The sequence below is a fragment of the Megascapheus bottae genome, chromosome 20, assembly GCF_031878675.1.
Source record: "Megascapheus bottae isolate mThoBot1 chromosome 20, mThoBot2.hap1, whole genome shotgun sequence".
Classification (NCBI taxonomy): domain Eukaryota; kingdom Metazoa; phylum Chordata; class Mammalia; order Rodentia; family Geomyidae; genus Megascapheus; species Megascapheus bottae.
The window spans coordinates 27,445,149-27,472,826 of NC_143528.1; the positions used below are offsets into that span (position 1 = coordinate 27,445,149).

General features: G+C 41.1%; 2 protein-coding genes across 4 annotated transcripts in view; one reads left to right on the forward strand and one right to left on the reverse strand.

Moving 5' to 3' along the window:
• The first annotated feature begins 2,903 nt into the window (after positions 1-2,903).
• Positions 2,904-5,598, forward strand: Hmgb2 (high mobility group box 2). Of its 2 annotated transcripts, none has more exons than XM_090354189.1 (5): positions 2,904-3,056; positions 3,646-3,815; positions 4,111-4,256; positions 4,359-4,533; positions 5,070-5,598. In XM_090354189.1, exons 2-5 carry the CDS (start codon positions 3,666-3,668, stop codon positions 5,229-5,231), a joined length of 633 nt encoding a protein of 210 aa, XP_090210315.1. In that variant the 5' UTR covers positions 2,904-3,056; positions 3,646-3,665; the 3' UTR covers positions 5,232-5,598. The 2 variants fall into 2 exon arrangements, with proteins under 2 accessions (XP_090210315.1, XP_090210316.1); XM_090354190.1 differs by having other exon boundaries at positions 3,650-3,815.
• A 9,603-nt stretch (positions 5,599-15,201) lies between these two features.
• The window catches only part of Galnt7 (polypeptide N-acetylgalactosaminyltransferase 7), a 123,857-nt gene continuing 111,380 nt past the window's right edge, over positions 15,202-27,678 (reverse strand). For both annotated transcript variants that reach the window (XM_090354191.1, XM_090354192.1), the window contains exons 7-12: positions 26,259-26,376; positions 24,531-24,653; positions 22,441-22,659; positions 20,368-20,466; positions 19,607-19,735; positions 15,202-16,267 (exon numbers count right to left, since the gene is read on the reverse strand). In XM_090354191.1, the coding sequence (XP_090210317.1) occupies positions 16,130-16,267; positions 19,607-19,735; positions 20,368-20,466; positions 22,441-22,659; positions 24,531-24,653; positions 26,259-26,376 (826 nt within the window). In that variant the 3' untranslated portion in view covers positions 15,202-16,129. The remainder of the gene's footprint in view (positions 16,268-19,606; positions 19,736-20,367; positions 20,467-22,440; positions 22,660-24,530; positions 24,654-26,258; positions 26,377-27,678) is intronic.

The window sequence follows — 27,678 nt, forward strand, 5'->3', positions numbered from 1 at the left end:
ATTGAAATATTCTTATTCATTTCCCTAACTTAATTTTCTTTCAGTTAAAATAGAAGGTTCACAAAAAGCAAGGAATTTTTGTGTTCACTAATTCTTGGATTGCTATTTTCTAGAATGCTATATAAAATGTAATTGAGTAAATGATTATGAATTGTAATTCAAAGTAATTTGTATTATAAATGCTTTAGTGACTTTTTCAATTAATAACAACATTAAAGCCTATCTTTGCTGTATTAATAAATAAATAAATAGGCTTACAGGTATGAGACACAGGTGCCCTGAGTAAATTGGTTTCTAAATTATAAACTTGATATTATTTTTTAAAATAAAGCCACACATATTGGTATTAACGTGGAAATCTATTTCACTTCCATTCCTTTGTCTATATAATGAAGTCTTAAGGTTCTTTGTAAGCTGACAGTCTAGTACCAACAACCATATTTGTCTTAAGCTCCTGACATACTGAAGTAGTAAAACTAAGTTGGATCTCCAAATAAGTCGGATTTTCTCCAAAGTCCTGCCTTTCATTGGAGGCTTTCTTCATAGTGTTAGGTGATTGGCTTATGCTTTCAGTAATGAACAAACAATTTTTTTTTTTTTTGCCAGTCCTGGGCTTGAGCACAGGGCCTGAGCACTGTCCTTGGACTTTCTCAAGGCTAGAGCTCTACCACTTGAGCCTCAGCACCACTTCCGGCTTTTTTCTATGTATGTGGTACCAAGGAATCAAACCCGGGTCTTCATGCATGCTAGGCAAGCACTTTAACCACTTGGCAAAACTCCCGGCCCCTGAACAAACAATTTTTATGTTGTACTGTTGTCTTCTATTTCTGTCTCCCTCCACATTAAATTTTCCGAGGGCAGTTCATCTTTATATTTCTGTTGCTAAGCATATTCAAGTAATAGTTCTTGAATAAATGCCCAAACTTTATATAAGCACAATTATACCATCACTTATTTTTTAAAGAATATATTTAAAAGTGATTGAAGGGGCTGGGAATGTGGCTTATGAAGCCCTGGGTTTGATTAGTTAGTACCACATAAACAGAGAAAAGTGGAAGTGGTGCTGTGGCTCAAGTTGTAGAGTGCTGCTGAGCAAAAGTAGCTCAGGGGGACAGTGTCCAGGCTCCGAGTTCAAGCAAAAAAACAAAACAAAAACAAAACAAGGATTTTAGCGACCTCGCATTGCTATTAAATAATGTAGTTAACTGGGATTTTCTTTTTTTTAACACCACACTTGGAACTGTCATTTTGTAGGTATAGTCATAACCCCCAAACAGTATAAGAATTTCTGCCAGGTGCTAGTGGCTCCTCTTGTAATTTTAGCTAATCAGGAGGCTTAAGCTTGGGTAGAAAAATCCATGAGACCTTTAGCTCCAATTAACCAGCAAAAACTTGGAAGTGGAGCTATGGCTCTAGAGTATCAGCCTTCAGCGAAAAAGCTAAGCAAGACTGCAAGACGCTGAGTTTAAACCCCCATACCAGCACATACACCACGACTAAAATCTGGGAGTACTGAAACAAGAAAAAAAACATTTTTTTAAGCCTTCACTTTATTATATTTTCCCACTCTGGTTAAACTTAAAAAATTGGTAGGGTGGTCATTTTAACGCATACAATTCACTGGCATTAAATACATTTATTAACAACGCTGGACAACCATATCCATTTCGAGGGCAGAGTTCTTCAATCTGTCCTTGAATTAGTAAATCTAGACGTCTGGCGTTATGAATCTGTAGGTATAGATCGTGTTCATCTATACCTGCCCAACTTACCATATAGACAAACCGGATGGGCGCACTGAAAACATGAAGCGTCAGTGCAAAAGACTGGCGGAAAAAAACCCCGAGCGCAACACAGAAACGGCTTACTCAAAGGTCACCCGCGGGCCTCTAACTGGGGGGCGTGGGGAGCATCCATTGTTTTCTCATAGCGTTTTGAACCGGAGAATCAAGTTAAAGAGCACCGAGGACGGAAAACGCCGAGCCCGCCCCCCACCTCCCCCACGCCCGCCCGCTGCACCGGCCTCCGAGGCGTCCAACTGCGCAGCCGCGCCGCTCACACGGACCCCGGATGCGCGAGGGGCGGGGCCGGGCGCCGACTCCGCCCCCCATCCCCTCCGAGGGCGCCTCACCCTCTTTCCCCGTGTTCGAGCCCCTCCAGGACAAGGAACACCGGCGTAAACACCCCCCACCCCCTCCCACCAAGAGTGGGAGCGGCTGTCCTCCCGCACCTCTCATACCCTTTCCCAAGTTCCTCTTTTTCGGGTTCCACCGCGGGCCCGGCGACAGTTCCGTAGGGCAAACTCCTCCGCATCTTCCCAGTAACTAGTCTACACGTGGCGCGGGGAGACCCTGCGGGTCCGCCGAGCAGCGGGACTACAGATCCCAGGCGACCCCGCTGTAGGGCGGAGCTGGGGCTTCCGAAGAGACAAGGTCTGAACTGGGTGGGAGAGAGACAGAACGGGCTTCTCGCAAGCCGTTATCACTAGCCGAACAAGCTCCGGCCCTCAGAGGAGAGAAAAGGAGAAAAAAAAGTTCAAGTTGCTCCACTTATTTTTAAATCTGGCGGGGGACATTTCCTCCCGGGTCCACCACGCCCCTTTTAGGCTCTAACCAATCAGCGCCGGGCCCGCCATTTTTCAAACCCTCTTCCTGCCGCCAATCAGAGTCGAGCTGTGCATTCTTCTCCTGACCGGTTCTAACGGGTCTGGGAGTTAACGACCTGGGAGACCGACCGAACCTGCTAGGCTGGGGCCGGAGGGACGGACCTAGTGAGATATTAACCAATCAGAGGACGCTTCGGAAAAGAGGCGGGGGCTTCGAGGGTTTGAATAATCGTGCGAGCCAATCAGAGAGGAGGAGGGTGTGGCCAGCGGCAAGGACTTTTCAAGTTACAGTGGCGCGGAGAACGCTGCAAAACAAGAGCTGAGGATTGCGTTAGCGATAAACCAGTTCACGCCGGAGTCCTGGGCAGCCGCGTCTCCGTCGAATCCGGCCACTCGGCGGGACTCTGAGGAGAAGCTCGGCCCAGCGGGACCCCCCTTCAGGCCTCTTCGGGTTTGTGGGCTCTTCCCGGTCCCTCGGAGTCCTGTGTCGGGGGTGGGCGCCCCAGCTTGTGGGGTTCCACCTGGCGGACGGGGTTTGGGGGGTCGGGCTGGCGGGGCCCGGGCTGTGGCGGGCGGAGTGGGAGAGCGGCTCCCACGGCCGGGCTGACTCCGGACCCCGGAGTAAATTTGACCGTGGTGGGGCCTCGAGGTCCAGAGCGAGCGGGGCTCGCGGACGCGGAAGCCGCCCGGAGCCGGCGGCCTGGCGTACACACCGGGCAGAGGTTTGGGGGCGCTCGCGGCGGCGGCCCGGGGGGTGGGGAGACGCGGGCGGCGGCGGCGGCTTCGCGGCCTCAGGGAAGAGCTGCGGGGTCCGCGTGAGGGGCGCGGGGCGCGGGCTCCGGCCGGCGGGGAGAAGGGGGGTCGAGCGCGCGGGCTGGGGCGGCGGGGGCGGGAGCCTCGCGGCCCGGGCGCCCGAGGCGGTCGCCGGGGGAGGAGGGGCCGGGCCGGGCGCGCGGTTTTGCGCGGGAAGCTGAACCCGGCCTGCGCCGGCCGGGCCGCCGCCTCTCCACGCCGCCTCACCGCCCAGCCGCCGCCCGCAGGTAGACGCCGCTCCGCCGCCATGGGTAAAGGCGACCCGAATAAGCCGCGGGGCAAGATGTCCTCGTACGCCTTCTTCGTGCAGACCTGCCGGGAAGAGCACAAGAAGAAGCACCCCGACTCCTCGGTGAACTTCGCCGAGTTCTCGAAGAAGTGTTCGGAGAGATGGAAGGTGAGGGGCCCGGTGGGGGGCCGGAAGGGTTAGGGAGGCCTATGGGACCCAGAGGGCTTTTCACGTGGGGCGTTGCGGACAATCCTTTAAACCAGCAGTTTGGATTTGAACTTCAGAACTTTTGGTTTGTAAAATTCACCTTTTTTGTGTGTCCCACCCAGGTATGCTTCTTTTCTTCGGTCCATCTAGGTGACACACAGTGCTGTTCCTTCAGGATACGACCCTTAAAGATGACCTATGTACACATAAACTCAATTTACACAGTTTTCCCCGTCTTTGTACTCTACTCCCACAGACCATGTCTGCAAAAGAAAAGTCCAAGTTTGAAGACATGGCCAAAAGTGACAAAGCTCGCTATGACAGGGAGATGAAAAATTACGTTCCTCCCAAAGGTGACAAGAAGGGGAAGAAAAAAGATCCCAATGCTCCGAAAAGACCACCGTGAGTGTTTTGTTTTCCTTCAAGTAGCTAAACTGCGTCTTAGAATTCCCCCCCCCTCCTCTTCCCATTTGGTCGGTTGATTCTTTTGTTATTTCCTTTCAGATCTGCCTTCTTCCTGTTTTGCTCTGAACATCGCCCAAAGATCAAGAGTGAGCACCCAGGCCTCTCCATTGGGGATACTGCAAAGAAATTGGGTGAGATGTGGTCGGAGCAGTCTGCCAAAGATAAGCAGCCCTATGAGCAGAAGGCAGCTAAACTAAAGGAGAAATATGAGAAGGTAAACTGCCATCTGACATTTTAAGAAAAATGTTAGTATTAAGTAAATGTTTTAGTCAAATGTCTTAGAAACAGGTAAATTGTTAGCTTTGGAAAACTTAAGTGTTATGTGGTATATTAGTGTGTCAGTCAGGGCAAACATCTAAACCCTGTATGCCTATAACTGCCAACTTGTTTGAAAAAAGCAGTGTTCGCAACACTGGTAAATTCCTGTATGTGTGCTCATTTGCAGTTAGACAAATCTGATATAGAAATATGAGGACCACATTCGTTACTATACCTAAAATATCTAGGTTAAAAGGAATGTGTATCAAGAGTTGGTAATGAAAAGACTAGAATTTCATCTAATGAAAGCTCCATCATTAGCTTTCTTTAAAGCATAGAGGGAACCAAGTGGATTCAAGCCTCAGGTAGACTGAATTTCTCTTTTACACTGCTGTTGGTGTTATTGGCCAATACTTTTAGTTGTTTACAACCAAAGTTTTTCACCATTGGGAAACGATACCGGATGCTGATTTTATTATTTTGACATTTCAGGATATTGCTGCATATCGTGCCAAGGACAAAAGTGAAGCTGGAAAGAAGGGTCCTGGCAGGCCAACTGGCTCGAAGAAGAAGAATGAACCAGAAGATGAGGAAGAGGAGGAGGAAGAGGAAGAAGATGAAGATGAGGAAGAGGAGGATGAAGATGAAGAATAAATGGCAATTGTATGTGGAATGTGTGTGTGTGCGCTCAGGCAATTGTTTTGCTAAGAATGTGAATTCAAGTGCAGCTCAACATTAGCTTCAGTATAAAAACTGTACAGATTTTTGTATAGCTGATGAGATTCCTTGTAGAGAAAATACTTTTTTTTTATGCAGATTGTAGCTTTTTGAGGGGCTACGACATACAGTTAGATTTTAAAGCTTTTGATGTTGAATGTTCCTAAATATTTAATGGTTTTCTTTAATTTCTTGTAGCACAGCAAACTTCATAGGAATGAGTATCATAAATTTTGGGTTTTTTAGGATGTTGCATTTTGTTTTTTAAAAAAAATTTGTAATAAAATTATGTATATTATTTGTATTGCGTTTGTCTTGATATTCTAAATTAATTTTCACTTAACATACAAGTTAGGTGCTTGTCAACTTTTTTGCTATTTCTGCCAAGTAGGTTTTAAGATAGTGGTAAGTTTTGACATTTCTGTTCAGTTGTCGAAAAAAGTATGATAGTGAGTCTAATTTGATTTTTAAGAAGTCACTAACAAAGATAAGGTTTTGATAATGAATTGAATTTATTCAAGGTAGACTGCCAGAGTGGATTTTGAATTATTTTTGTTGTTTAGAATTCTGGCTAACAAACCTAGAAGTATCTGAGGTAATGTTACTCCCTGATTAATTTGTGCTTCACCAGGTTTTATATTTATACCACAAGGCAATTTTAGGAATGGCCATTTGAGGAAGCTGTTGTCAGTTAAGTTTACAGCGTAAAGTTGACCATCTGCACTAAACTGAAGTGATAGTAAAATGGAAATTAAGAGTAATTATTCAGCCATGTGATTTTTCGTTTTCTCGATTGCCATTTGTTGTAAATACTAATTTAATTTTCTGTTAAATGTTAGGTACTGGCATGATTACTAGAACAAATAGACTACTAATATATTCAAAGTTTGAGGCTTTCATTGGTTATAAAGTTTGACTACAGTGATTTAATAATGCTACTGGCATTTTGGGTGTGAGTATGTAGGTGTAAGATACTCCAGTAATGAGCTTTTAAGCTTATTTCTCCCCATTTGTATTTTAATGGCTAGATGAAAATGTTACAAAATTAGTATGAGGAACCAGGTCTGTGGCCTAGTTGGAGTTCTTATCTAACATGTATGAAGCCCTGGGCTTGATTCCTCGGTGCCAAATACACAGAAAATCCTGGAAGTGGTGCTGTGGCACAAGTGGTAGAGTATTAGTCTTGAGAAAGCTTAAGGACAGCCCAGAGCCTCAAGCCCTAGGACTAGAAAAAAGCGGGTGGGGGGGGAGGGGGGGACCAGCATGGTACTAATGCATCAAAGAGATGTTAAATAAGAGTTGCTTGCTAAAGTTGAAGTAGTCTTTTTATTTAAGGATTTCTAAATCTTTCAGTGTACCCCACAGGGTTCCCTTGCCACATACTTTGTATGTGGTTGACATCGTAATTCATTTTTTCTAAAAAAAAGTGTTTCTTTAAATGGGGCTGTTGCTAAGGGATTGAGATGAGTCCTGCCTGGCTCATGTTTGAGAGATAAAAATTCCAAATAACGAAAGTTAACAGGGATAGGTGATTTTTGATGAATGCATGTTAGGAAGCACTGAAATGGTAAGAATTAGGTAAGTATGCAACCTTGGTTCTCACTTCACTGGGAACCCACTAAAGTGGATACTTTTATCTTTTATTTTAAAGATTTTTAGGATAGCTGCCATGTTTTTTTGCCACTCCTGGGGCTAGAACTCAGGACCTGAACACTATCCTTGGGCTTTCCTCAGAGTTGACACTCAACCACTTGAACCATAGCACCACTTCCAGCTTTTCTATGTAGGTGGTACTGAGGAATTGAGCCAGGTCTTAATGTATGCTAGACAAGCACTCTACCACTAAACCAAACTCCTGGCCTTAACTACCATGTTTTGAGTGGATCATTAAGTTAACCTAAAAAAATACCTATTTTTTTTCTTGTTAGTATTTTTCTTTGACTATTCTTGAGTGATTTCACATAAAGGTTCTGTTCTATAAGAAATGGTTGGGCTTTACACTTGGCTAATGATTTCCTGAATTCTATACTTGGCTATATGTTGGAAATTGCCCTTGTGCTTTTTTTTTTTAATAGAAACCTAAAACCCCTCTATACACACTCTAGTATGTATACTCCACAGTGCCCATGTCCTCATCACACAATTGTTTTCAAATTTGTTTACTGACTTGTATGAGGAAGTTTTTGTTAGCAGGATGTTTACATTTTTATCCAGTATCTACATTAAGAATCGTGGTGGCTCATGTCAATAACCCTAGGTACTCAGGAGGCTGAGATCTGAGAATCTTGGGTTTGCAGTAAAGTCCCTGAGACTTCTCTCCAATTTGCAGCCCAAAGAGAAACCCTATCTGTCAACTCTCATGGCTTTATTTGACACTACCCAGTCATAAAGTTGTTCTTTCACTTAAGAAAATTAGGCTGGGCACTGGTGGCTCAAGCCTATAATCCTAGCTACTCAAGAGGCTGAGATAACTTGAAGTGGCACCATTGTTAAAAATTGTAGAGTGCTATTCTTGAGTAAAAATGTTGAGAGTACACAGGCCCTAAGTTCAAGCCCTATTACTGATAGAAAAAAAAATTATATATTTGGTATTTCTAGAATTGTGTTGAAAGGACTTGAGGTCTCATTTAATTTTTTTTTTTTTTTTTTTTTTTTGCCAGTCCTGGACCTTGAACTTGGCCTGAACATTGTTTTTGGGCTTTTTCCTTAAGGCTGGTGCTCTACCACTTGAACCACAGCACCATTTGTGACTTTTCTATGTATATGGTGCAGAGGAATCGAACCCAGGTCTTAGTGCATGCTAGGCAAGCACTTTACCATGAGGCCAAACTCCCAGCCCCTCAAATTTATTTCTTGCCTAATGTCAGCCACTGTGGTTTTTTAAGAGCAAGTCATGGTGCTAAAGTAGCCTAAGGTTCCCTTGCATAAGATGTGTGCTGCCAATTTGGTCAATGGTGATTAATATGCTGTAAGTTTTTTTTTTTTTAGTGTCATGTACTGTAAAGTCATGGTTATCTTAAAATAGTATAATACCTTGGTCTGCAGTATGGCAGTACAAGTTTTTTTTCCAAAGCAGTTACATTTCCCCACTTAGGGAGCAACCAAAAGCAAGTTAAAGAAGCTGTTAGGCCACTGCATAGAATCTTCTAGCACATTAAAATGGAACTTAATACTTTTTAGAAGTAAGATGTTTTCCTGATGAGTTTTTTCCTTAGATTGCTTGTGAGCATACATGATGGTAGAGAAAGGTATTTGATTGGAATTATAAACAGACAAAAGATAAGTGAGGGGCAATGAAAAAAAGTTCTAAGTATACTGGGGTTTTTATTTTTGTATATTTTTGTGAGTAGAACTAATTAACTGGGTGCCCCAGATTCTCAAGAACCAAAAATTAAGAAAAAATTTTGAATCTGATTTTTTTTTTTTGTCTCTTCCCTCCAGCCCCCTGACCCTGCAGCCCCCTGGCCCTAGTGCTTGAACTCAGGGCCTTGGGCATGCACTGTTCGGGAGCTTCTTTTGAGCCACAGCACTACTTCTGCTTTTTTCTGTTTAAGTGGTACTGAGGAATAATGCATTCTAGGCAAGCACTCTACTACTAAACCACATTCCCAGCCCCTGGAATCTGAATTTTTAAATAATCATTTAAATGATAGGGCCAAAGCCAGACACTGGTGGTTCATTACCTATAATCCTAGCTATTCAGGAAGCTGAGATAGGATTGTGGTTCAAAGACAGCCTAAGCAAGAAAGTCATTGAGACTTATTTCCTCTTACTCGCCAAAAGGCTGGATGGAAGTGGAGCTGTGCCTCTAGTAGTAGAGCATCAGCCTGGTGCAACAAAACTTAGGGACAGTCTCCATGCCCTGAATTCAAGCCTCAGGGCAAGCACAAAAAATTTTTTAGGTTCAAACAAGATTCTGCCCAAGGGTCACCAGTTTGCCATTTATATAGAAATCAGGCTCTTGTTGCAGTAAATACAGACATGGTTCCTGAGGTTTTTTTCAATGTGCCTTCGTTGTGCACCTGGATCTTTAGCTCTTAGCCTCATTCTTGGGGCTACCAAATCTATAGAATTGTGATACAAGAGCACAATTAGACTTTAATATTAACAGGGAAGAAAAACATGGCCTAAATTTTCAAACTAATCAAATTTTGAGCTAGAGGTAGAAATGGTTTTTATACCATTTGGTTTAGTTCTTCCATTAAAACATAGCAACCCTTCAATTATGTCCTGGTCAGATCAAAGGTAGTAAAATTCTCATGTGTGTGCACACGTGTGTGTGTGTGTGTGTGTGTGTGTGTGTGTGTTTTGTACATCTTTTACAAAAGGGATTGCCTATGCAAAGGAAAAGAGATTAGATTAAGCATAAAGGGAAAAAAAAGATTGAATTTGAGCCATTTATTTTCAATTGGTCAGACACACAAACAGTAGCTAAAAGTAGAGCTGCAGCTCAAGTGGTGGTACACTAACCTTGATCATAAGAGCTCAGGAGCAGTGCCAGAGCCTGATGTTCAAGCCCCAGTATTGGCACCAACTTCCCTTCCCCCCCAAAAAAAACCCCAAACAAAACCCCAAAGATTGTGAAAGAAAAGGGCTATTTCTTAATGGTTTAGCTATTTCAGACAATGCATGCAATCTCCTAGTTTCCTCATCAGATTTTTTTTTTTTTTTGAATCTTATGTTCAGGAGTTTAAATGCAAGGAAGGCCTCTCATTCTTAGCCATTTCACTCAAGTCAAGTGCTCCACCACTTCAGCCATATTTCTGCTCCTGGCCTTTTGTTCGTTAATTGAAAATAAGAGCTTCAGACTTTTCTGGACTTGAACTGTGATCTCATTGGAGCTAAGTTTCCTGTGTACTTATTACAGGTGTGGGGTCACTGACAGCCACATCATCAGAACTCTTCGGAGGGTTAAATGATAAATTCAATTGATTGTAGTGGTAGATTCTTATTACATTTCAACTCAAAGTCCTACCGTTAATATAAATGCTACAGATTAGACTCAGGTCTGATATGTGTGTGTGTGTGTGTGTGTGTGTGTGTGTGTGTGTGTGCACGATCGTGCACACACACATATTGAAGATTGTTCATGGGGCTTGAACTTGGGGCCTGGATGTTATCTCTGAGCTCCGTTGCTAAAAGCTAGTACTCTACCACTTTAAGCCACAGTACACAGGTAGTTAACTGGAGATGAGTCTCACCAGGACTTTCTTGCCCAGGCTGGCTTTGAACCAGGATCCTCAGACCTCAACCTCCTGAGTATCTAGGATTATAGGAATGAGCCACTAGCATCTCACAGGTCTGAGATTTTTTGATAGTCAAGGTGGGTAGGAAAACTTTAAAAATAATATTCTTTAGATATTTTCCGCAGCATCAAATAGAAATTGTCCACAGCATTTTGGGGACATCAATCAATTCCTTAGCCCCATTATGAAATTTGTGAACTTGTACAAGTTTAACTCTAGTGCATAGCTTACTGTATACTTCATTTTTGTCTTTAGTAATTATAAAATAGGCTGAATGAAGTCCTTAAGGAATTGCCTTTTTCATTTAATACTGTAAGATATCATTGAATGATTCTAACACAATTCATTCTGTGGCTAGGTAAAATACAATGTTCCTGGAGTTGTTGTTGGGTTCTTTTTGTTTGTTTGTTTTTTGCTGTTGCAAATGGTAGTGCTAAAAACACTCCTTAAGTGGAGCTGTGGCTCAAGTGGTAGAGTGCTAGTCTTGAGCAAAACTGCTCAGCGACAATGATCAGGCCCTGAGTTCAAGCCCCATGGTTGATCCCCTCCCCCCAAAAAATCCTAAATATGGGACTCTGATATTTAAATGAAGTCATCTCTACTAACCTGCTTCAGAAACTCCAGCTATTTCAGCAGCCTTAAACCCTAGTTTGGCCTTCTCAGCAAAACTTTTGAGCTTCATTTGTTAGATCATGCAGGCTGACTTGATGGGTCAGGAATTCACCTGCACATTTCTGTTCCTTGAGATGCAGTTTACTGTGTCTGTTATCCAATTCTTGAAAACACTTTTAAATATTGCTTTGTGATATCCCACTTATAGAACCTTGCCCCATGTATTTTGACATTGTATAGTTGTTTAGGATAGTGGGTTAAGTCCAAGACCAATTACTGCATCACAGACGTTTTCTACTAAAAGTTTTGTTCAGGACATTTAATCCTTAATACAGCCAGAATTTAGTCATAGCAAAAGCCCAAGGAAGATTTTATACAGTGGTAATGTTTTTGTGTCAGCCCTGAGGCTTGTAGTTGATTGCTGTCCCTGAGGATTTTTGTTGTTTTTGTTTGCTCAAGGCTAGCGCTGTACCACATGAGCCACAGCACTACTTCCTGCTTTTTGGGGTTAATTGGAGGTAAGTCTCAGGCACATTTATTTATTCCTAGGCTGCCTTCAAATTGCCATCCTCCAATCTCAGCCTCCTGAGTAGGTAGGATTACAGGTGTGAGCCAGCATGGCCTGCTTCAGCCAAAGGTAATTTGAATGAATGATATCTTTAAGATGGCACTTGAATCAAAGCATTCAATTAGACCACTGTGAACTATATGCAGATTATGTGAATAGCACGAGGCAGAGATAACCATTTCTTCCCTTACAGCAACTGTTCCATGTCCAATTTATTTAACTTCTGAGCTTCATTTATCACTTTTAAAATAGCACTAATGCCACCTGATGTAGGAAACATGCAAATGCAAACACAGACTCTTTACACTGATCTGTAGAGTGGCATTTGTATTCTGATTAAAGACATATTTTAAGACTTGAAAATCAAGCTGGGTGCTTGTGGTTCAGGCCTGTAATTCTAGCTACTCAGGAGGCTAAGATCTGAGGAGTGCAGTTCAAAGCCAGTCTGGGTACTAAAAGTTCATGAGACCTTTATCTCCGGTTGCCCACCAGGTGCTGTGGCTCAGGTGGTAGAGCACTTGCCTTCAGAAAGTCCAAGAACAGTGCTCAGGCCCTGAGCTCAAGCCCAGGACTGGTAAAAAAAAAAAAAAAAAAAAAAAAAAGACTTTAAAGTCAGAATAATAGTTAACATTTTTATCACCTTGACCTTGTGCCAAGAACTTATGTCATCACTGTATGTATGCTAACTCATTTAATCCTAATAACAGTCCTATAAAATAGGCAGTATTATTTTCTCTATTATATAAAAGAGGAAACTGCCATTCTGAGATTAAAAATACTCATCCAAGGTCATAACTCAGACTTTGGATTCTATCATATTCTCCTGCCATTAGGTTGAGTAGCTGTAACATCATTCCACTATAAAAACTACAGAGCCCTGTGTTGTTCTGCTCAGATGTAGGCCCTGGGCCTAGTTCACCCAAATTTTGGATTTATCAACCTCAATTATGGGCATCTAAAAATCTTAAGGTAAGAATTGCAAAGCAGGTATAAGAGCTAATGTAGAATTCATCCTTTCTTTAGTCTCTCTCACTCTCTTTTTTTTTTTCCTTTAACTCGGGGCCTGAGCACTGTCCTTGGGCTTTCCTCAAGGCTAGAGCTCTACCACTTGAGCCAGAAAACCACTTCCTGTTTTTCTATGAATGTGGTATCAAACCTGGGTCTTTGTGCATGTTTAGGCAAGCACCCTACCACTAGGCCAAACTTGGCCCACTTGGTCACCATTTTTTTTTTTGGACAGTTGTGGGGCTTGAACTCAGTGCCTGAATACTGCCCTTGGACTTTTTTTTCTCAAGGCTACAGCTCTACCACTTGAGCTTTTTTCTATGTATGTGGTACTGAGGAATTGAACCCGGGTCTTCATGTATGCTAGGCAAGCAGTCTACCACTAGGCTAAACTCCTGGCCCTTTAGTCACCATTTTTAAGGACAATAAAACCCCCATATCATTCAAATTTGTGCTCATTTTCTTAAATTGCATTGGTTTTAATGAATATTTTCATAACGTTCAGTATTTTTTAAAGTGCTTTCACATGCTTTCACTTACCTAAACTTTTGCCATCATGGTCTGGCTTTGGTTAAGTATCAGTCATGATTTCTACTGAATTCCTGTAGACTTTCTGTCTAGGTATAAAAATCTGATTCCTATTAATAAGTAGGTCCCCATTTATTCCTCTCTGGTGCTGTCACTAATCAGATTTCTTAGCTTACTACCACAATAGCTACAGATAAAAAAAACCATAAATAGATAAGCTTCGAATAGTTCCTAATTTAACCCTGCCAACTTACTTGAATCTGATAGTAGCCATATTTTCTCTTGAGATAGCTTTACACATGAGGTTACTCTAGACTGCTTCTTGCTTCACTTCGTCTGTTAGGTTATAAATGAGTTTGATGTAAAGAAATGTTTGCATGCTGTCACATGTATCTGTTCATGATATTGTATTTTATAATTGCATTGGTGACAAACTACTGACACACATAGGCAACTAGAAGTTTCTGTTCTTTTCTGCACAGATAAACTGAATATTCTAAGGACATGTAGAAGAATTCTAACTAAAAATGTCCACAACTAATAACTATTATTTGTAATATTTCAGCAATTAATTTTGTATCCTGTAAGTGGGGGAAAAACGCAATTCAGTAAGATGTAGTTAGGGTTAGAAATGATTCCAAATACAGAAAAAGCTATGAATTAAAATAGAATATTTTATTTTCTCACCTAAAAAACAAGCAACCCAGAATTAAGATATACATTAGCCTCTCAAATTTACCCTAATAAAATTTTGAATATTTATACAATTTCTACAGAAACATACAGTGTATCAAAATCTTCATAAATCAAATGTATAAAATGTGTAGAAATGCATAGTGGTACTATTAACTTACAAAGCAACAATATGGGAATTATTTCCAAAGCAGCCTACAGTACAAAACAGTATGGCAGCAGTTTTAGATGTTTTTCATGTTTGGTAAGGTTTTTGACTTCAATATATAGAATTGTGTTCACAGAATATCTTCTGATTTTTTTAAATGATTTACACAAAACCCCACTTATTTTAATTAACCCATAAAATTACATGCACAGTTCATGTGCCACCTTTCTTAGGCCTATGCATAGATAACACAGTTATAACTATTCAACATGGAAAATGGTGTCTATTTGCAAACACACAAGTAATTACAAATTCTTTCTCTTTTATTAGATGATTTATTCTGCAATTTTATAAGCATATAAATGTATTTATTTTTAAATATCCCTAGAGATGAGTGAAAGTTAAAATGGTTGATCATAGATCAGTAGCAAAATACAAATTGACAATTGAAAATTATAAATAAAACTGTTTAGAATGTTTACCTTTTACTCTCCAAATCGAAGAACTAGGCTTGGAAGAAACAAATGTAGTTTTCATTGGTTTATTTTTTTAAGCTTTAATTATAAATAGTTCCCTCCATCAGTAGTTTGTCAGTTCTTTGCATTGTAATGACGCCATGATTATAAGATTGAAAATGCTTAATTACCTGCCATTCCCCACCTTATCACTTTTTATTTTACGTTAAGCACTCAACTTGGGTATTTAAATATTTTGGGGGAATAAAAGACTACTTAGAAATTAAAAAGTTGAATTGACCATTTGCCATGTTTGGTCTCTTGTAGTAGGTACTGTCTCAATAAATGTACAAATCCAAACAAATCTTCTCTTCACTGGAAAAAGTACTAATAAAAATATGATTCCTCTAAAGAAATGAAGGAATACTAGAGAACTTACATCCCACTGAACAGAAAGTAATTCAACTTCTGTTCATGGATTTTAAAAAATTTTAAACATACATGGAACTTTATTTGGTAAAAATGAAATGTCCATTCCCTCTTGGTTTTACAGATTGCACAGCCTGGGTAGTAATGCCCAGAAATTTTTCTTGACTTAATTTAATAAGGGCTTAGGAATTCTTTGATGCGTTTATATTGAAGTTCGTGTTTTTGTTACCCTTTACTTTCAAGTTCCAAAACGAAGAATTATTTCTTTTCTTTCTTCCAGTGACAGGGGCAAAGGAGATTCCCAAATGTAGGGGGCCCCTGGTTGGAAAATCCCATTGCTGTCTTAGGAGAGCAGATGGCATGGAGAATGCTAGCCCGTAAGGGAGTTGATGTCACCTACTCTGGGCATAGCCTTGATACTCCACACAGTCATTTCTTATTCAGGCTGTACAACTTCATAGCAAACGACTTCATTTGTGAGTAGAAAAGTATTCCTCACCCTGGTGACAGGTCACCCAATCATTGCCATCCTACCAATTTCATCCAAAGCTCTTGAAAAAATATACTGAGAAAAAAAGGAGGCACTAAATGTGTTGAATTTCACCTTTCAAAAAAGCAGCATGACTGTGAAGGAAGGCCACCTTGGCTAACAACCTGTGGCAGTACTCCAAAAAGATGAAAAATTAAATAAAGACACAACAGGTTGATAATCACCCAGCTACTTAGAATAGTCTGGTTACTCCAACCTTTTTTCTTGTTTTCAAGTGCGTTTAAAAATATATATATATATATATATCTCAAACTGCTTGTCAGACCCCTGAGTATAATCCCAAAGAAACAAGATTCTTTTCACTCTGTTGTAACAGAAACAGAGGGAAAAGCACAAATAACCAACATCATCTGAAAACAAAACAGAAAAAGATGTAAACATCTACAAAGTTTAAGGTAAAAGCAGTTTTGTAAACAGTAACTGCAGATGATAATGTTAATTGTAAAATCACAGTTTGTCATTGCCCTTCCAACTCATCCAAGGTTCCCGGTCTGGAGCTGTACAGAGTTCGTAAGAATGGTTTGCAGCAGGTTCCAGGCGGTTTTCAGTCCTGTATAAATTTACTTATCGGTAGGTAGATTCTTGGTTTCTTTTCCGCTTCCTAAATACTGTGGATGTTATTCATTTCCCACTTTTGTGTCATTTTACTGGAGTCACAGTTGGAGATGAACACTTGATGCAGGACCTCTGAGCGGTCTAAGCATTTTCCTGAAGGAACGTGGGTAAATCTGTGCAGGGTCTGGAACACATGGAAAGGAGAATAGGTTTTCACTTGGGACTCTGATATCACTAGCACAGGAAGTCATTGATCTGGCTTTCATTAGGAGATAATTGAGGCAAACTGGATAAGCCTGTGTTGACCATGCATCAAAGCTTTGCATTTCTCTTGTCAGTCCTCTAAGTCCTTGTATTGGTATGTCAGGTTTCATGTGCACACACCTACATTCATATTTTTTCTCTCTAAGACCCATCTCTGATTCCTATCCTGGCCAATGACAACACCATTTTTCTTTCTAGTCCTCAAGAGCTCTTGTTCTTTCTCTTCTTCATTCCTTTTACACCAGTTCTCTTTTTTAATGGGGTGGTCCTGGGACTTGAACTCAGAGTCTGGGCACTGTCCCTAAGGTTCTTTGGTTCAAGACTGGCAGTTTACCACTCAAAAGCACAGGTCCACTTCTAGCTGTTTAAACAGTTCAGTGGAGATAAGAGTGTCCCAGATTTTCTTGTCTGTGCTGACTTTGAACTTTGATCCTCAGATTTAGGTGTGAGCCAGTTCTGTAGGGCTGACAGTCCCATACCCTTTCCTTTCCATCCACCAAACATGCTCCAGGAAGCCTCACCCTGTGAGCCCCACTTCTCCAATACAGCTCAGGGCTTGACCAACTGTGTGTCTCAGGCCTGTGTGAACCAAACCGGGGTTGGAATTCAAGGAACTCATTTACTACCTTGATCACTGTACTGACATTTGTTCTGACAGAACAAAAGCAGTGGTGCGCGAAAAGCTCAATGGTGGACAAAACCAAGCAGTGGTGGCACTCTGGGCTGGCAGCCACCCTGCACTGCACATACTCTCAGCTAAACAAGCACTTACGGGTGAGCCACGGTGAAGCAGTTACAGCTTACTAATTTTGTTAAATGTTCACCCTCAAGTACGGTTTTTAAAGACACTTTGAAATGAATTGGAAGTATAAATCAAGCACTCCCAGGCCGTCAAGTACAATGGTATTTCTGAAAAAGATAAAGTGCCTGAGCAATTGACTTGACTGAAGTAGCCGCTTCCTTCAAAGAACACCTTTATTACTCAGCAAGCTACAACTAGTCAGACATGGCTAATTGTCTCCAGAGGAACTGAGTGCATCACTCTAAGAACAGACAAAGACCTGATAGAATCTGCTGCCAATGATAGTTTTTTTTAAGCCCCTTTATTTGGAAATAAGATTTTTCTTATGATTCATAACCATTGAGTATATTTGTCACTTTTTTTTGTCAGTACTAGAGTATGGACCCGTACTGCATTTTCTAGAAAGCACTCTACCATTTGAACCAGGCACTCAGCCCTTCTTATTTTTACTCTTTTTTTTTTTCTAGATAGAGTCTCACACTTTTGCCTGAGCCAGTGTTGGACCACAATATTCTTCTGCTTAGCTGGGATTATGTCTGTGCCACCATGCCCATTCTGTTTGTGGGGGGGCTGACTTCAAACCACTCTCCTCCTATTTCTGCCTCCCATATCGTGATACTATTTGATAGTAAGCAATGGAATGTGCCAACATTTAGATCTACATAACAGTGCACGGTATTTTCTAGGTGAGTAACGCTTGATCTTCAGAAGGTTCACATGGTTAAAAAGTCCAAGCAAAAAATGGAAGTGACCAATAGAATTCAAAGTTTGTAAATACTTTTCATAAAAACTACCATTTATTGAATTGTGGTGTAATATCACAGGAGTACAGTCACAATTATCTGAGAAGGCCATTAAATTCTTTCTGACTACATGTTTGTGTGTGGCTGGATTTTCCTCATATATATCAATGAACACAATAAACGACATCAGATTAAATGGAGAAACAGCAAGAATACAGCTGTCTTCTATGGACCAGAAAGTAACATGACTTTGAAAACTAAAATAGCACTATTCTATTTTTTTAATAGGAAGAGTTTTTATTAAAACTTTATACTAATGTTCAGTTAAACTTTGGATTTAATTAATGTTTTAAACTGATAACATACGTGAGGAAATATTGTTTGGGGGGAAAGGGAGTTTCAATATATTTTTAGTTTTTTTTTTTTCTTTTTTAAATATGGTAGTGGGGCTTCGACTTAGGTCCTAGACACACTCTCTTACCTTTGTCTCTCAAGGCTGGCACCCTACCACTTGAGCCAAAGTTCTACTTCTAGCTTTTTTTTTTTTTTTTGAGGTTAATTGGAGACAAAAGTCTCACCGACTACCTCTCTCAGAACTGTGATTCTCAGCTCCTGAGTAGCTAGGATTAGAGGAGAGAGCTACTGGTACACAGTGAGTTTGAACTTTTTTGTTGTCTGTCACTGGGCTTGAACTCAGGACCTGGGCACTGTCCCTGACCTTTTTTTGCTCAAGGCTGGTGCTCTACCGCTTGAACCACAGCTCCACTTTGGTTTTTTTTGCTCATCTAGAGGAGATAAAGAGTCTTGTGTACTTTCTTGCTAGGCTGGCTGCAACCTTGATTCTCGGATTTCAGTTTCCTGAGTAACCAGGATCACTGTTGCAAGCTTCCAGTGCCTGGCTGTCATCCATTCTGATCTGTCAGAATAAGTGCTCTATTCTTAAGAGGGTGTTAATTGTCTTTCTCACTTGTTATATTTAAGTAAAAAAAAGAGCAACCAAGCCGTGTTTATCACCTGTTGTTATCCAGGAGAGATGGCAAGTGGGAGGATTAAGCTGGGGAACCATACATTAGTACATAGCAAACAAGAGCTTACATCGAAGAGCTTACATGGGGTTTGGTCACAAATACTAGATGGTTGCCAAGGTTCTTGTGTGGAAAACAAAACAAACTCTCACAATGCTTTATGTCCTCATTAACTGATCTGAGCCAAATCTAAGTTGGAAAATGATATGTCCATCCATTCATATATTTAAATTTCACCTTTCTCTAGTGCTTGGGATATGCACAGCTCAAACAGAAAGTGTCTCAGGAAGTGGGCCACTGACTGATTTACTCTGCCAAGGCTGAGAAGGCCTATGTTCCCAGGTTTTATTTGTTTGCCTCTATCCCCACCTGCTGGGCAAAATGAAATATTAACCACATTTTTTTTTTTAACAGCATGACTATATTTTACTTTCAGAACTCTTTCAGATTTTAAAGGTTCCACTTGAAATCTTTCAACAATGGTGCTGATTCCCTCAGAAACACTGGTATTTCTGAGTTTCTGAAATCGTGGACATCATGGTGACTTAATTATGTGATGAAGACCAACTGGGATCTCATTACAGAACAAGGATAAGGGTTTCAGTTTTAGTAATCTGAATTCTACATGTGCAGGCATCACTGGAAATGAAATAGCACGTAATATTATTTAAGGAGCTGTAACACAATACCTTTAAGTACTGCCATTCCTTAAATTCATTCAGATTGCAGTGTGTAATCATAACTTTTGATCCATCAGGCCCCTTGGTCAAACACTGGTCATATTGCATCAGCTGATTTGCTTCGTTGATTCGGAAAAGCTATTAAGAAAAAGAAAAGCAACAAGAAAATAACAGTGGTAGCTTCCCTGCTTACAAACAGGGTAAGCAGTTTAACTTTAACTGCTGTAATTAAACTGAATAACTTAGTGTTCTGTAGTCTTTCTGTGTGTTTAGAACTACTTGTCTAGAGGCAGGAGCCATGTTTATTTTGAAGTTAATTATGACCCCATCAGCACTTAAATAATTAAATGTTCTTTAGCCTCCAACATACAGAGTGAGCAATAAAAACATCGTTTATAATGTACCATGTTTCATAGTTTAGATTGGACAAAAGACAAATACCCATGATCAAGACAAAGAAATTATATGAGTAAAATACTGCTGGTGGTAATATCCCAATTTACTTGGAAAATGTGAAGCAATGAATGATGAGATTTAGGCTTACACAGTAAGCCATACCTATATTTTAGTGTCTGTCGACATGCACTCTAGATGAGTTCTTGGAGAAGTCCAACCTCTTGTTAGTCTTCTTATTTAGATGAATATTTTATTAGTCCTATTGGTTCTGTATAGATTTTTTATCAGGAAACAAAACTCTTCAATTAAAATCCATCCACCTGGCCGCTTTCAACACTGCCCACTCAGCTAGAATGGGACAGAAGGTGACTTACCTGATTTCCTCCCATCCGGTGGCAGGGCCCCAGCTCCACAAAGCCTCCGTTGGTTCTTCCCATGCTATCAATGCAGTAGGAAGTTTCAAAGCCTCTGATCTATAGGTATAAACAGATGAAGCAGGAAACCTGTTAGCTTTTAATAAGCTCTCGTATCAGATGAAGAGAGAGTCACACTCAATATTGCAGTTCACAGGAGAAGTTGAGGGATGGGGTAGGGGTTATTGCCAGATTATTGCTGTACTGAGAGTTTCTAAGTATTTATGAGCACATCTCATCTCTGAAGTCATATTCTTGAAGTCAGCATTGAAATGAGCTCATTTTAACTGAGGGAACTGGGCCAGTATAGACTGCCATAAAACATCATGGTGTGAGGGGAGGAAGAAAGATATAATTAAGCTCCAGGAATAGTGGAGCACACCTGTTAACTCCAGCTACTAGCAGGTGGATATAGAAAGACACACAGTCTAGGCCAAGGCAGGTATAATAAGCTGGGTGTAATCATTCATACCTGCTATCCCAGTTACTCTGGAAACAGAGATAGGGAGAGAGAGAGAGAGAGAGAGGAGATAAGAGAGGGGGGGGGAGGGAGAGGGAGAGGGAAGAAGAGAGAGAGGGAGAGTGGGACAGAGAGAGATGAGAGAGAGAGAGAGAGAGAGAGAGAGAGATGAGAGAGAGAGGGGGGAGGAAGAGAGAGAGAGAGTTCATTGAGTTCATTGTCTGAGGTTAGTATCACAGAAAAACTGAAAAAAGAAAAGCAAGTGAACAAAAATAAGTGAAAAGAAAACGAGAAAATGACTAGCGGCAAGATTTAAGTGGCAGAAAACTTGCCTGGCCAGTCCAAGACCCTGAGTTCAATCTTTATCACTACTAAAAAAAAAAAAGATACCATCAGGATCATTATGATTTATATTAAATGAGAAGCAAATAGAAGAAAGTTACTTCATTAACTAGTAACATGCTGGATATCTAGACATTTAGATAGAATCGGGGTTTGTATTTCCCAGTGGCTATGAGGCTACTAAGAAATACAGCTGAGCTTCCAGAGGCAAAGGTCACAGCACAGGCCCAATGGGGACAGGTTCTCTGTGACTGAGTAATAGAGATAAGAAACCAAGGCAGGTTTCATGTCTTGAATCTAATTTGGTATAAGAGAGACTACAAGTGCTACATGTATAGAATCTGTTTATATTCATTTCAAACTATACATTTCTATAAAAGGGGGATGAAATGTGTATTCACTCAGCAAATATTGGCTGTGTACTCTGATGAGGGAGCTTCTGGAAACAGGATGAGCAAGGCATGGTCTACCGGCCCCTCGGAGTCTATAGGGGACCAAAGGTGAAGGAGGCTGTCTATCTATCTGTGCAAAGAAAACAGCCTGTGCAGGAGCTCTGAAGGCCATGAGGAGACAGCTTTTAAACAGATAGTGTTTACACTGGAATGCTTGGGAAAGGCTGCGAGATAAAGTGTAGGGGCAGGGGTCCCAGCGAGGAGAGGCTACACTGAAGAATTCAGAGGGGAGATAATAAATGGAGGGCAGAAAAAACAGAGGATTGAAAACTCAGCTCATTCATTCATTCATTCCTGCATGCCTTCACTCCTCTTTAAATACTAAATAAGGACAGATGGTGTGACAAAAATGCTCAATGGTATGACAAAGACCCCTGCCCTGGTAAGCTCACATTTCAAGGGAAGCAAAGACTGGTTATAAAAGCAAAACCTGTAATAGAAAAACCATCTATTAAATCAGAGAGTGCTAGAGGGATTGAAACAAGGGGGAAAAAAAGGCAAGGGAAGTTAAGGTAGAGAAGGCACTTTGGATGGGAGGAGGGGGAGAGGGGAGATGCAGAAACGGGCTGTGCCTGCAGGTGTGTAGTGGACAACAGTCAGAGAAGGCAGTCAGCTGGGTGCTATGGTGGGTTAGTGGAAGGACAGTCTTTGCTACCAGGCAGTCTTTACCCCAACGTTTCCTCCAGAATTATTTTCTTTTACCCACACATTTCCAACTCTCCGCCTTCTGCAGATGCCTAAACCACACATTTTGAGGTGTGGACTGGGGCTGACACTTACCTCTCCCCATTCAACGTTTTTGGAGGGCAAAGGGTAGTGTGCAGTGATGTCATAAGCGATTTCTTCCATGAACCACTTGAAACTTTTGCAGTTGTGATCTTCTCGAAATTTCTTCAGCTCTGATATATCCCCATAGGGTAGTGCTTTTGATTCAGGACGACTAGCATAGAAATAGTCTTTATATTCATCCCACCAAACCTCCACAACTCTAACATAGTTCTGTGAAAAAGAAAATTTTATCACTATAGAAAACAGAAATAGCTGGACTATCATAGTCATCAGAAACACATGACATATGACCAGCACATAACCAACTCGTTTCTACAGGACCTGGCATTTAATTAAACAACAAATACATGCAAACTAATGACCCTACTACACTAGGTGCCAAGTATAAAAATGTCATGTGTGTAGGTTCAATTAAAGATAATGTATGCAGAATCTGATATCTCGGGAGTAGAAGATCATAAATTCTAAGCTAATATAATGTATCCTATTAACAAAGGAAGAAATTGATGCCCAAAAAGGGTTGGCAAGAAGCTGGCTAAATATAGGAATTCTTTCTCCCAGAACAATCTATCTATTAAAGCCATATTACTGACACATATAAAGAAAACTCTCAAAGGAGACAATGAACAGTGTGAAGATATATACTAAGGCTGGGAGGGTATAACTGTAAATCATAATCTCATATGGAGTTACTATCCAAAATGTACAAGGAATGTGAAACAACTCACCAGGAAGGGCAAAATAACCAGACTTTCAAAATAAACAAAGGATCTGAGCAAACAGATTTCAAAGGAAAACATACAAAGGGCTAACAGGTATGTGACGAATGTTTAACATTGCTAATCACCAAGGAAATGCAAATTAAAGCTTTACTGAGATATCACCTCCCATCTGTTAGAGTGGTCATAACAAAAATGACAAGAGATAACAAGCGCTGGTAAGGAGCTCTAGAGCCTTTGTGCATTGCCAATAAGAAAGGAAGTGAGTACAGCCATAGCACAGCTGTTATGAACATGGTAATTCGGGCCCAACAACGGATCTAGCAGACCACTGCTAGTGAGGTTCCTTCAGGGTATGAAATCAGTATGCCAAGGAGATGCCAACTCTGCCACAGACACTGCAGCACTGTAGAGCATTGTTCCCCACAGCCATTACACAGAAGCAAGTGTCCACGAGTGTCCTTTAATGATCGCATGGAAGAAAGAAACTGGTAAAGGCTGTCAAACAGTCTTAACAAATAAGGAAATCCTGTCACCTGCCACCACACAGGGGGTATTACATGAAGTGACCTATGCCAGGCACAAATGCTGCATGAACATCCTCGTATATGGAGTATAAAATGTCTACCTCATGCCCATAATCCTAGCTACTCAAGAGGCTGAGATCTGAAGCTAGCCTGGCAGGAAAGTCTGGCAGACTCTTGTCTCCAGTTAATCACAGAAAAAGCTGGAAGGAGTGCTGTGGCTCAAGTGGTAGAACATTGTTCAAACCTTGAGCAATAAAGAATCCAGGGACAGCACCTAGGCCCAGGGTTCAAGCCCCAGGACTGCAAAGGAAAAAAAAAGTCTACCTTAAGAGAAGCATAGAGTACAATGGTGGCTACTAGAGCAAGCAGGGAGGGAAATGTTGGACAAAGGACACAAGACTTCAGTCAGGAGGAGTAAGCTCAGGAGATGTGTTATACATCAAGGTTACTTTATATATGAAAATTGCTACAGGAGTCGATTTTATGCAGTCCTACCACCAATGACAAACACGATTATAATGTACATGATAAATAACTTTAAGCCCATCCAGTGTGTGTGTGTGTGTGTGTGTGTGTGTGTGTGTGTGTGTGTGTGTGTGTGTGTGTGTTGTATTGGCCATATATGCTTGTCAATTAAAACATAAAGGGAAAATATAGGTAAAATGAATATTCTTGAAGAATGACATAGTTCCTAAGGAAGTACTAGAAGATGAGAGTTAGTATGACTGATAAAGACATCTACTTTTCTCAGAAGGCACTGGTTAAGTGACAACTATGGGATGTGGATTGGTATTTTAACAGTCTGTCCTCTTGAAAGCAAAAAAGACAAACTTACCTTTAGAGTTGGAGACGACCCGACATACAGTGGGGGGGGATTTCCCTGCCAGCCCTCAAGACGATAGATGTGCCCGACTCGAGAACAAGGGACAAACAACAATTTGCCACCACACTGCCAAATCTACCAAGGGGGGAAAAACCACACATGTTTTGAAAGTTGTTCTGATTGCACAAACAGGTAACAATTGAAAGTTCATCCTGTACATGTGAATCTGAAATCTAAATCAGACAAAGGGGCAACACGGAACTCATCAGCTAAACAGATCCTAAAATGATTATTTTAAAATAATTTAGTTGCAGAGCTGTCATGGCTCTGGCCTTGTCAGCTTAGCTACTCAGGAGGCTAAGATCTGAGGATCCTGTTTCAAAGATAGCCTGGGAAGTCCCCCTAGACTTTCATTTCCAATTCACCCCCAGAAAACTGGAAGTGGTACTGTGGCTCAAAATGGTAGAGTGCAAGGACTGAGTGGAAAAAGCTCAGGGATTGTGTCCAGGTGCTCAGTTCAAGTCCCAGGACCAATGCAAAAAGTATAGATTTATAGATGCATACTATACAGTTTTATTTAGGTTAAATCACTTTTTAAAACCTCACGGGCAGGTAGTTGCCTCACAGTGTTTTCTTGTCATAACTAACAGGCCTCTCTTTGCACTTCTGAGTCCTACTTGAGTCTTTATCAAAATAATAGCTTAAGTGCCTTCTTCACCTTCATCCTCTCTCTATTTAAGTCTATCTCTATTAATAGAAGAGATTATTGTAGCTGAAGGGCGGTTTTGCGTCACATTATTGCCTTGCTTAGTATCTTTGATGGCTCCTTACTGCTTATCAAATTAGGTAAAATCCCTTCAATGTGATCCTGACGTACCAGTCCACTTTATTTTCTCAGATGCCCTTCTTATTCAAGCTGCTGGAATCTGCCAAACTGCTCTTGTTTCCTGTTCAAATCTACACTACACTTCTATTTAACTTGGGGGAATCCTCTCCCCTCCCCTTATCTCAACTTAATGATACCATGTACCTCCCATCTTACTACCAGCATGCTGCTATTTCTTACTTACACCAACTGAATGCCATTCTGAATTTGTTAAAATTACATTTTGAAACTAAGTATAGTTCTAACATTCTCATATTCCTTGAGAGCAAGAACTGGGTTCTTCCTCTTTACCCTTTACAGTGCTAAGCACAGAACATGTAAGACAGGAGGTGATGAATAGATGTTTAAGTCAAATGGTGAAACAGCTCTATTTCTCTCTTCTGGAAAACAGGGGCGGGAGTGAAGCACAGAAAGCATTATTGATCAAGGACGGCCCAGGGTCGGGGCATGGGCGAGGCACATAGTTTCAGCGCCAGTCTGAGGAGGCGGGGTCACTGTGAGACTCTGTTTCCTGTCCCTCCGTGAAGTACATCACTATACAAGGGTCCCCTGGGGCCTAGCACATGCAGATTCTCCAGGGAATAATGCCATATGAGCCTCCCATGTATGAAAGCCTTGAGTACAATTTACATTTCTGGGTTTTTGGCCATAATGAACTGAGCCCTATTATCATTTAAATTTAGAGTTTATTTTCTCAAACAAAGGTATATGCACTTATATTTAAAGTTGTTCCTTAGAGTTTGGAGAAATGCATGGTAAAGATTTAAAAAAGGATTCTTTTTCCCCCTCTCTTAAAGTCCTAAGTCAGTAACTAGTTGGAAAACCACCGTCACGCAAGTGAAAAAGAATGTTACCTTGTATGAGATCTCAAAGTTTTCACCACCCCAAATTTGGAGCCCTGGATCATAGAGACCCAGTTCAAAGAAGAACTCTCGTTCAATTGCAAATAATCCGCCAGCCATGGCTGGAGACCTGAGAAAAAGAAACACTGCAATCATCACTATTCACGAGAACCCCCCTCCAACATTCCTGCACCAATAGAGAGCAAGCTTTTTGAAGATACAGCCTGAATGTGCATAGAGGAGATAACACCGATGGCCAAACATGAAGAAATTCTAAATCTGCCATTAAAAAACAAACAAACAACAAAAATCCAAAACAACAAAAAAAACCCTGTATGTTCAAAATCCCTCGTTACCAAGAGTTCTAACTAGAAGTTGATAATCAATTGGAACATTTTTGTCATGTCACCATTAGAGGGCGTCTTGGTTCCCTTGATTTAAAAATAAAGACTGAGCTGAAGTAAAGATTCCTCTTTCACTTCTAAAACATTGAACCACATAGCCGGGGTCTGCTAACTGCTCCTGCAGGGGTTTATGAGTCATTCTGGGATGAACAAAACCATGCACTATGAAAGCAGTCTGTCATTTTTTAACTTTATGGCTTAGGGACTTGCCGAGTATGAGTGTAAATCACCTTAGAACAGCGACAGGTCCTTCAGACTTTGCAAATGTAGCATGGGATCAACACAGGACCATTTCACATTGCTGTTTACTCGGGAGTAGGAATGCCTAAAGATAGCCTTGTGGCCTTTTGGACACTTTTTAGGGGCAAGAGAAAAAAAGATGTGGGTAAGTTTTCATTGTTGTTGTTTGTGGGGTTGGAACTCATGGTCTGGGCACTGTCCCTAAACTTTTTTGCCCAAGGCTAGTGCTCTACTTTGAGCCACAAAGCCACTTCCCATTTTCTGGTGGTTAATTTGAGATAAGAATCTCATGGACTTTCCTATCCAGGCTAGCTTTAAACCATGATCCTCAGATCTTAGTCTGCTCATTAGCTAGTATTACAGGTGTAAGCCACAGGTGTGAGCCACTGGCACCCAGCTATGGGTAGCTTGTTAGAGCTAAGTCATTACTACTACTGAAAAACCATTAGTGGAATAATTTTAATTGGTTCTGCCATCACTCCACTCCTGCTAAACAACTAATTGTGCATCATGATTCCTAAGGTTTAGGAAATGTAATACTGTTACAGTATTTAAGCATCATTCACAGCTAAAACTCACTGAGCTGAATTGTTTCTACCTTGATGATATATTCTGCATCTGTCTACTTTCCAACTTAGACAAAGACAAGACTGATCAGACCAGACCCTGCTGTGTAACCCCCCCACCACCCCATATCCCTTACTCCCTCTGTCCTCATTCAGATGGAAGCACAGAACCACAGCAGAGGTCTTACAAGGGCCCTTGGGGCACCAAACTCTCCCAGCTTC